Source organism: Capricornis sumatraensis, chromosome 2 (genome assembly GCF_032405125.1).
Source record: "Capricornis sumatraensis isolate serow.1 chromosome 2, serow.2, whole genome shotgun sequence".
Taxonomy (NCBI): Eukaryota; Metazoa; Chordata; class Mammalia; order Artiodactyla; family Bovidae; genus Capricornis; species Capricornis sumatraensis.
The window spans coordinates 8,709,923-8,720,861 of record NC_091070.1 but is presented as its reverse complement, the minus strand read 5'-3'; the positions used below and the strand labels follow the sequence as shown (position 1 = coordinate 8,720,861).

The window sequence follows — 10,939 nt, the reverse complement described above, 5'->3', positions numbered from 1 at the left end:
TTTGACTTCACATTCCAGGATATCTGGCTCTAGGTGAGTGATCACACCATCGTGATTATCTGGGTCATGATCTTTTTTTTTAGAGTTCTTCTGTATGTACCTTAGAAGTTAAATATATATTATATATAAGTATTTATGCATAGTAATTTGTATATATATGTGAATGTGTATATTTTTTCTTTCACTTTATAATGATTTCATGCATACATGTAGAACTATTCTGTGTATAACCAATGGCACCCCACTCCAGTACTCTTGCCTGGAAAATCCCATGGACGGAGGAGCCTGGTAGGCTGCAGTCCATGGGGTCGCTAAGAGTCGGACATGACTGAGCAACTTCACTTTTACTTTTCACTTTTGCCGAGGTCCAGCCCTGGTGGATCCAGGGTAATTCGAAGGGGAGATGGAATTCTTGTCCTAGGAAAAAGCTATTTAATTAGAAATATAAAGAGAGATTAGAAAAGAATAGTGTAGTAGGAAATATTAGTGGAGAAAAAGAGGCTGAATAATTTGGTTTATGTGGAATACCAATAAAGCTTTGAGACAAGAAGCTTGCACCACCTACATAGGCCACAGGTGTCTTTGCCTTCTCCCGAAGGAGAGGAGGCACTGAGGCCTCCCCAGTCCGATCTTAGAAGCACAGGCAAAATTAGCAGGCTTGGTGAGTACTCACGCTCCAGATGGGAATTCAGCCAGAAAAATGGAGAACAAGAAAGAAACGACACGGGGGAGTCTTTCCAGAAACTGATCAGTTTTCTTTATTTTCAGGTTTGCTTATATACTTTTTGTTATACATAGGGATGAATACAGAGTCGTGCGGGGTCAGCAGACCTGACCCTTGTCAAAATCAGGTGCTTCATATAAAATTATACAAAGGTCTTAGGGGTTTTACATCATCTTCTGGCCATGAGGCCTGCTGACATTTTATGGCCCTTTCTGATAATGGTCAGTCAACCAGAAAACTAATGTTTTTTCCAGGGGTGATTTTTTTCTTAAACTAGGCACCACCCTCCAAATAAAGTTGCATTCCTATAGGGTGAGGGTGTAGCGGGTTACAATCAAGAAGAGAATTTACTTAGCCTAAGGCTTAACATGATTAATCTTAAAGGTTAATACTTATTTCTCCTATATGCTAGTTATATTCATTATAAGGGCAGAGAATATAGAGATTTAGCAGCAAATATTGACTCAACAAATGCAAAACCCTTCACCAATATAATTTCTAATTAACCCACTAATACTATGCTAATAATTTTGTAACTTCTCAAAAGAATCTGTATATAGAAAGTTTAAAGCGTCTCGTGCCTCTCATGGTTGGGAGGCTGTGAACGACCACATGTGGCTGGATGAACCTGCTCAGGCAGGCTAGAGGACCTTCAGAGGAGTTTGGAAGTTGAAACACTCTTGTCACACCCAGGAATTTTTAACTGGAGCTGCAAGCTAACTCCTTCTTCAAGAGAGGTGGGGGTGGGGGTCGGGGTCAGCCTCCCGTAAAGTCAGAGGTATAGGTGAGAGCATGAAACAGTAAAGTAGGCACTCTGGTTTTGGGGGTAGATGCTCGGGAACAGGGGGTCTTCTGAGGCTCGATCTCGCCTTTGTATAATGCCGAGCCTCCTTCCTCATGACCTTTGGCTTGGGCGGAGTTCCTCACGCTGGCTCCCAGCACACTTTCATGCACCGGGGAAGGAAATGGCAACCCACTCCAGTGTTCCTGCCTGGAGAATCCCAGGGTCGGTGGAGCCTGATGGGCTGCCGTCTATGGGGTCACACAGAGTCAGACATGACTGAAGCGACTTAGCAGCAGCAGCAGCAGCAACCTTAATGTGGCAAAAACAACATTGTCCAATGCTCACTTTTTTTACATAGGTATAAAGAAATAGTATTATTAAATTGTGCATATGATAAACAATTCAAGAAGAATATAAAAATCATTTTTATGATATGATATACATGGAATCTTAAAAATAATACAAGTGAACTTATAAAACAGAAATAGACATAGACAGAAAACAAACTTATGGTTACCAAAGGGGAAAGGTGAGGTCAAGAATTAGAAGTTTGGGATTAACACATGCACACTTCTGTAAGAAAAATAATAAGTCAACAAACACCAAGTATACAGCAGTACTCAATACTGTATATAAACCTACATGGGCAAAGAATCTGAGAAAGAATAATATGTGTATATACGTAACTGATCACTTTGCTGTACATCTAAAATGAACACATTATAAATCAACTATACTCCAATATAAAATAAACATTAAAACAAACAAATAAAACATTAATCATGAACAAAATGGTCAATTTATACATACAGCAAAACCTTTTTCAGAATTGTTTTATATTCTCCACTCTAATACCAAGAAGATTAATGAGCACATAAAAGATGTTTGACAAATATATGCCTTCTGAACAAGTGAAAGAACTTCATAACTACAAGCCAGATCTTGCAAGCCTCATTTCTTTCTCTCCCCATTTCCTGACTATCTCATACTACATGTGCTTCTTAATGGCGAAGCCACTGTATCCCCTTTGGTCAACGCCTCTCGATGCTCCAAAGATTTCCATAAACCTACCTCAGCTTGTTCCAACAAAGCATGCATGCCTACATTCACAATTTTTGCTCTTATATGTAAAGTGAACTCAGTTAGCTGTAAGAAGGGGATGGGTAAGGGGAGTGTATGTGTGTGTGCAAGTGTGTGTGTGTCTGTGCCTGTGTGCGTGTTTGTGTGTGGTAGGGGAAGGTGAGCTGATGACAAATGAGATAATAGTTACTATACTGCATATATTACATATCTTAATAATCTTCACAAAACTACAAAATAAAAATTGATCTCAAGCTAATTATTTTGCCAAAGTATGTCGATTTGAATAAAGCTGAAAAGAAAAAACAGATATGTCTCACTTTGAGGAAAATTTTATTATTATTCAATTATTATAATAATTTTTATCCATATTCTACAAAAATTATGGAACTCTTTTTACCTTGGGGCTTTCCAGGTATAGATAGATATCAGAATGTGTGAATATTTTATACATTTCTAGATGAACATATATATGTATATGGTTGGTAGACATCATCAAGATGGTTGGATGGTATCATCAACTCAATGGACATGAGTTTGAGCAAACTCCAGGAGATAGTGAAAGACAGGGAAGCTTGGTGTGCTGCAGTCCATGGGGTTGCAGAGTCTGGCATGACTGAGTGACTGAACAACAGCAACAATAAATATATATTCCTCAGACTGTTGCTTGCTTGCTTCGCTTTAGTTGTTTCTGACTCTTGACAACCCTATGGACTGTAGCCTGCGAGGCTCCGCTGTCCATGGGATTCTCCAGGCAAGAATACTGGAATGGGTTGCCTCTTCCTTCTCCAGGGGAATTTCTCAACCCAGGGATCAAACCCACGTGTCTTTCTTCTCCTGCATTGGCAGGAGATCACAAAGAGTCGAACATGACTGAACTGAACAACAACAATCTATATTCCTCAGACTATATACATAAATATATTCCCATAAAAGCAAACTACTCAGTATTCCATAGTTAGTTAACAAATTAATTAGGACTAAAATGTAGATCTTTCAATTACTATTAATTTCTTTCACATGAAGAACTAAGGTGCTAAATATCCACCCAATAATGCATCGCTTCTGCCAAGAGCTAGCAACAGTTTCTAAAAGACTATTGGAAAGAAAAATAATATATAATTTGAAGTAAAAAAGTCCATAATGGTGCTGTAACTCCAGCCCTCCAATACATGTATCATAGTCATTTTTTCACTGATTTTTAATCACATGCATTTTCTCACTTCTCATAGTAGTCACAGAGTTTTTAAATTGAACTCTCTTTTGTTCGGTTTACTTTTTGTTCTTTAATTCTGGGGAAGAGCTTGGCATATACCCTGTACACAGTACTGGTTGCTGAATGAATGAGGAATGAATGGTCCAGAGGCTGGAGAGTGGCATTCTGGTTACCATGATACTAAATAAGGAAGTTTTTTTATAACCCAGGGAAGCTTTGAGCTACCTTGAAAATATCACCTATATGACAGCCTACTTAAATGATAGGTAAGAACAGCAGCCAGGTAGAAATAAATCTGTCATTCCCACAGTGGCTATCTGTCATTACAAGAGGTACACATGCTTTACCCCAAAGGAGAGAGATACGGTGCTTCCATTCACTGGATTTCATTTCAAGAAAAAAAAAAAAAAAGTGGTGAAATAACTCAGAATATTGGCCAAAACAGACATGTTAGTTTTAATCGAGCTATGTGATAAATCATTTCAAAAAGATTATTGGATTTTGTTACAGTTCTGTTGTGTTTTTCTACACCTTGCAGCTTGTGGAATTTCACTTCCTCAACCAGGGATTGAACCCATACGCCTGCAGTAGAAGTGTAGAGTCCTAACCACTGAATTGCCCGGGAAGTCCCTGCTACAATTCATTTTATATGCTAATTTATAAGAATAGTTTCCCTATCTCAAAAGGAGTGAAGGTGAGGAGATTGCAGATTCCTTCCATTTTTCTTATAATTGGCCAGATCTACCCTTCTTTTCAAAGAGCCTTGCTCAATATATCCTTCTTAGGTGCCTAGTCAATTAAGATCAGATGGACAACCAAAGTGAGTTTCTTCCCAATAGTCAGTGCGTTTGGTGCATGGAGGTCACTGGGCTTGAGGTTATGGATACAGATGTTGGAAATTGTCAAAGAAATAAGACAGATGGAAGAGGCTGATTTTTTTTTTTTCACATTTCAACAATAGTAAGGTCGTAACTCTGATTAAGGATTCATAGGCATCTTGGCTAGGTTTAATTATAAAAAGCAGTTTGTCAAGTCTCTGACAAATTCTATGAAATGCCATTACCATCTGTAATGACACTGGCAGTCCCTAGCCATGAAAATGAATGCCTGGTTCTTGTGGTCACCAGGAGAAATATTAACATGCAGCCTCATTGGAGGGGAAGAGAAATTAATTCCTGGGTGTGAAATTAAATGAGTGCACACGTGTGTGCATGTTCAGTCACTCAGTGTGTCCCACTCTTTGCAATCCCATGCACCATAGCACATCAGGCTCCTCTGTCCATGAAATTTTTCGGGCAAGAATACTGCAGTGGGTTGTGAGATCCAGGAGATCTTCCTGTCCCAGGGTCTGAATCCACATCTCCTGTGTCTCCTGAATTGCAGGTGGATTCTTTACCTCTGAGCCACCTGGGAAGCCCATAAATGTTGAGGCAGATACCCTATTTTCCTTTTTGTGCTTAACAATAGCTCTTGCAAAAATTGTATTAGTATATCACTGAACTTCACACTGGGAAGAGATGTAAATGATAAAAGCCCCACACACATCTACTATAGCAGGGAAAAGGAAGAGAGATTGCATCTTCAAATTCTGTTTTCAAGAAAACAAGCTGCTCCTTTTGAGCTCTCTGTAGACCCTCCTGAAGTCTAAAGACTCCAGGTAGCCTCCTTCCAGCCCTGATGCTGATTGAGCTTAAGCACTCAAAGAGTTTGGCAGCTTAAGAATGCCCTCTCTTTTTTCTGTTCTGTACACTGCTCTCAAGGCGACCTTCTAAAACCCCAGCTTTACGCTGTATGTGGTTAAGGGGGAAAGTGCCATTATCCTAGTGGGAATAAGAAAGGACCTTCTTTCTCTGCCCCTTGCTATAAGAACAATCCAGACCTGGACAAAATCCATTCTCTTTCTGCTCTGCCCATTTAGCATGACAGCATCTTCACTACAGTACTATAGTTGTCACATACAGTTTACTCAGATCCGAATCTACCGATGACAACACCTGGAAGGATTTTTGTTTTGTTTTGTTTTGATTGTGTTTTTCTTTCTTTCTTTTGATTCATTTGTAGCTTTACAGGAAAATATTTTCTTTGAGAATGACTTAAAGCTATATTATGACATGTGAATTGTGTACAGGTTTCTCTATAGCTCATTTTAGCACTGTGATGTGTAATATTCTGCAATTCTTTCCTATTGTGTTTTAATAGTGTTTCCAAATCTTCAGGAATAACTAGTAAATATCCTTGGTCGTTTAGAACTGAGTCATTGTTTCGGACCTAATTTTCCCTCTCCTCCTCATTTCCTCATTCCCCTCCCATTTTCTTTTCCCCTTCCTCCTCCCCCTCCTCTTCCCAGCCTCTTCCTTTTTCTTGGTCTTTCCAATTTTAGCTAGGTATTGTTTCACACAGAATTACATGAATGTGTCTTCTGTATAAAGCTTCTCACACTGGTGTCTTTATTACTATTCGTGGAATATCTCCATAAGTATACCTTTTTAAAGGTGATGGTTTCTTCCTCCAAACTTTTTTAATTGAGTTGAAAAGAATAACAATACATAATATTTTATCTGCTGGGATGCCAAGAACACAGTTACTAAAGGAGATAATTGAGCAAAAGGATGCAGGTAGGGAAACAGATGTCATCAGGCAGGACAGGGTATAGTTGTTGAACGGAGATGAATACGGGACATATGCAAAGGCAGGCTGAAGACAGATTGGGAGAACTTTGCCTGTCAGGTTAAGTGATGTCAAATATTTCCACGTGTCATAAAGCATCACTATGGATCTTTGATAAAGAGAGGTGCTTACTCAGAGTAGTATAATTGTTAGTCGCTCAGTTGTGTCTGACTCTGTGACCCCACAGAACAGAATCCATAGGATCCTCCAGGCAAGAATACTGGAGTGGGTTGCCAGTTCTTCTCCAGAGGATCTTCTGAACCCAAGAATTAAACCTGGGTCTTTTGCATTACAGGCTGATTCTTGACCGTCTGAGCTCCAGCTTGAATAAAAAGTTCATCTGGGGTGATTATCAGACTTTAGAGCAAATGCTAGCTACAGAGTAGGGGGAGAGAGACTTAAGAGGAAGACCAATAAAGAGGTGATTACAAAGATTTATGCAAGTGAAGGTCTTAACCAGCAGAAACAATACTTGGGCAACTGCCATACACAATACCAGAGACTTGGGGATGAAGCAAAGACATTTGTGTCCTCACAGTTCCAGAAGCCGAGAAGTCTCAGATTAGGATGTAGGCTAATTCGATTTCTGGTGCAAACTTCTTTCCTGGTTTGTGGACGTCAGCTTTCTGAATGTGTCCTCATATGTCAGAGACAGAGGGAGCAAGCTTTCTGGTGTCTCTTCCTATAAGGGAACTAACTCTGTAGGGTCAGGGCTCCACCCTTATGACCTCTAACCTTTCATGCCACGTGTAGATGCTTTATACCTCCAAAGATGCTTGCTCCTTGGAAGAAAAGCTACGACAAACCTAGACAGTGTATTCAAAAGCAGAGACATCACTTTTTGCAGACAAAGGTCCATAGAGTCAAAGATAAGGTTTTTTCCATAGTCATGTACAGATGTGAGAGTTGGACCATAAAGAAGGCTGAGCACTGAAGAATTGATGCTTTTGAACTGCAGTGCTGGATTAGACACTTAAGAGTTTAAGACACTTAAGACACTTGTGGCAGCAAGCAGATCAAACTCATCAGTGTGAAAGGAAATCAAGCCTGAATATTCATTGAAAGTACTGAAGCTGAAGCTCCAATACTTTGGTCTCCTGTTGAGAAGAGTGAACTCATTGGAAAAACTCTGATGCTGGGAAAGACTGAGGGCAGGAAAAGTAGATGACAGGATGAGATTGGTTGCATGGCATCATCAATTCAATGGACATGAGTTTGAGCAAACTGCAGGAGACAAACGGACAGAGAAGTCTGGAGTGCTGCAGTTCATGGGGTCACAAAGAGCTGGACGCAACTTAGCAACTTAAAAACAACAGCAGCCTCCTGAAGGCTCCATCTCCAAATAAAGTTATGTTGGGAGTTAGGGCTTCAGTATATAAACCTGGGGAAGGGGACGCAATTCAGTTTAAAGCTGAAGGGAAGAAACCCAATCTAGCTGTTCCTCTCTTCAGGCCTCTTCAGTGTCATAATGTCCGAGTTTTGGGGTCACATGTAAATTTATCAGCTCGTTCTACTGTTCCAGGCACTGGAAAGAACTCTAATATTTGAAGAGCTGCATTTAACACTGGAAATAAGCTTGTGCAGCGCTGAAATAAGTTTTATAAGTATGAAACAGGGAAATGTTCAGCACATTGGGAAGGAGGAGGGTTCTCCTCACGTGTGCAAAGTTTCACCTAGGTAACCTGATGGATGTGGACACCCCCCAAGCAGCCTCAACAGTAAGCTCCCCAAAGTCTCCAGATTTCTGATAAAGAGAACAAGTGGCCTTGCAGCTCCATAACTTCGGGAAATCATGTAGTTTTTTTTCTTTTTTTTTATCTGACTGTGTAGGGTCTTAGTTGCAGCATGCAGGTCTTTTGCTGTGGTAGCTGGACTCTCTAGTTGTGGCATGCGGGATCCACAGAGCACAGGCTCAGTAGTTTTGACTTAGCTGCTTCATGACATGTGGGATCTTAGTTCCCAGACCAGGGATTGAACCTGAGTTTCCTGCATTGCAAGGTGAATTCTTAACCACTACACCACCAGGGAAGACCCATGTAATATTGTTTTTATCCCCACATTACATTAGCTCTTTACAGAAGGAGCCTGAAAATAAGATTCTATGGTTCTAAAACCCCAACTGGGGATGGCTTATTAGTCACATGGAAAAGTTCAAGGTTCCTCCCTCCATTATGATCTGGTAGGAAATCCTGTCTGGTCATAGAACCCACATTTTGTCCCGAGACCCATGCTGGACTGCTTCTGCCTCCTGACTCTCATTAGGAGAGAAATGGTGGGTGTCTCTGGAAAGGAAACATGTATGCAGGTGGTGGTATGGTTTTAAAGCATGACCTCAAAGCTAAATGCTGGCCTTCACTTCCAGTATCTCTGACTGAATGTAAATGATGGTTGGACTGTTTCATTCTAGACATAACACCATGCTTGTGAGTCCAAGCTATTCCAAATGCTAATAAGAATCCTGAATCCTTTCAGTTACAGGAGACACAATCATACATCTAATCTTATATATAAACAGGAATGAATGCGATGGTTTTCTCAACCATTCTCCTGTCTGTCCACATGACCTGCATTTTTAAGACCTCTGGACACTTGCATTTTTCCTAGAATTTTCATAATTTAAAGATGTGACATGGTGCATGTGGCTTCCGACCTATCCCCTTCTTCTTATTTCCAGAGAACTAAACTGGCCTGAGCTGCTAATGGGCAATGGCATAAGAATCAATTGTGGGGAAATGAGAAACTTTCTAATTTTGTTTGACCTTGAACACAGAGGTACATTTCTACTAAGTGAACATTTATCTACAGTTCCTTGAAGGGCCCAGGATAAGATCAAAGTTTTGAGAATAGCTAGTTTATAATATTTGCATCAAATCTATAAATTCTTGCTGTTGATACAGAATTTATAGTACAGTTAATATATATATGACTGATTTTTTCCTGTTATTTATTGGCTTAAGTTTGTGTGATTGGGTGGGCAGAATTATTGGAAGACTATCCATTGATTTGGGGATTATTAACTTAAATCATTCTACACAAGTCATATGTTCAATCCTGAATATATTACAGATGCACAACTTTTTAAAAAATTATTAAGCAGAGTTTAGTTCATATATATATGTATATCTTGTATCTCATATGTATATCATATACACCATATATATGCATGTATATATGTGTGTATATCTTGTATATCATATATATATAGTATATATGTGTATATATCTTGTATATCATATATATATTGTATATATATGTATATCATGTATATCTTATACCACAGAGTATTTAAAGTAAATAGAAAGTAAATGGCTTAGGCTATTTGTCCATTTTTACTAACAGTAAGTAAGTTGGATTCTGGCCATTTCACCAGTATGTCTCACTTTAATATGAAAGTCTGAAGATTTTTACCCCAATCCTGGTAATGTCCTCCCTGTCTTGATATCCTCTGCTGTGTTTTACTGGATTGCTTGGGGTAAAATATTAATTAAAGGTAAAAGATGAGGAAGTGAAGCAGCAAATATTTGTCATTCTGTTGAGGACTTTTGCTATAAAGAGGAAATGAGAAAGTCAGTAGTAGCTGGAGGGGAATATAGAATCAAGTGGGGTTTTGCTTTACAGTGAATGTTTTTTGCTTTTTTCATATTTATCTATTTAAGGCAGGCTATTCTACAGCAAGTTGGCCTTATGCAGAAACAAATGAGAATAAATGAGAGAGAAATCTGACTGCCACTGAAGGAGAAGAGTTAACAATGGTTCCATGGTCTTTAATGGTTAGTCTTTTTCCTTGGCTGGCTATTCTCTAGAAGCTGATGTGTGGCTACTGTTCCAGGTCTCATTATATAAATCTGCCCCATTTCATTCCAATGAACTTTATTAAGACACGGGGCTAGATCATCCCACACGCACTCTTTCATTTAAGCCTTACAGAAACCATGCAAGTTTAAGATGGTCAGTAGCCCCATTTTACTGAAGAGGAGACTGAGGTTCAGAAGTGTGAAAGAATTTACTAACAGCCTTACTACTTGGAACTATTGGTTTTGCAATTAGAACTCAGGTATTAATATTTCCTCCAAAGGCTGGCCATGGTCCTAGTCATGTCACTGGTAAATAAAGCATTGCAGTGAAATAGGAGTGGCCAGAATTTGGACTCATCAGGTACTAGAGTTTGACACAAGGCTGAAAAGTAATAAAGGACAGGGGACTGTTGACACTTAAGTCATTTCCCCACTAAGTATTAACTTTTAATAAAATTATAGAGGACAATCTGATGAGCTGTAGAACAGCTCATCTCATTATGCTGTAATCAAAACCAGCTACCTGAAATAATTACCAAAACTTCTAGTGGCTGGATGCCATTTGATATACCCAGGGCTCGGCTGTTTGAACCTGAATATCTGTAAATTGTTAGAAGCGTCACTCCCTCAGTTATGGGAGGATCATTTACAACACTGTGGAAAACATTGGAAAA

At 39.4% G+C, this 10,939-nt stretch overlaps 1 protein-coding gene across 1 annotated transcript in view; it reads right to left on the bottom strand.

Moving 5' to 3' along the window:
* Positions 1-8,124: 8,124 nt before the first annotated feature.
* Positions 8,125-10,939, bottom strand: part of LOC138074046 (uncharacterized) — a 76,607-nt gene continuing 73,792 nt past the window's right edge. The window contains exon 5 of the mRNA XM_068966045.1: positions 8,125-8,289. Coding sequence (XP_068822146.1) covers positions 8,125-8,289 — 165 coding nt within the window. The remainder of the gene's footprint in view (positions 8,290-10,939) is intronic.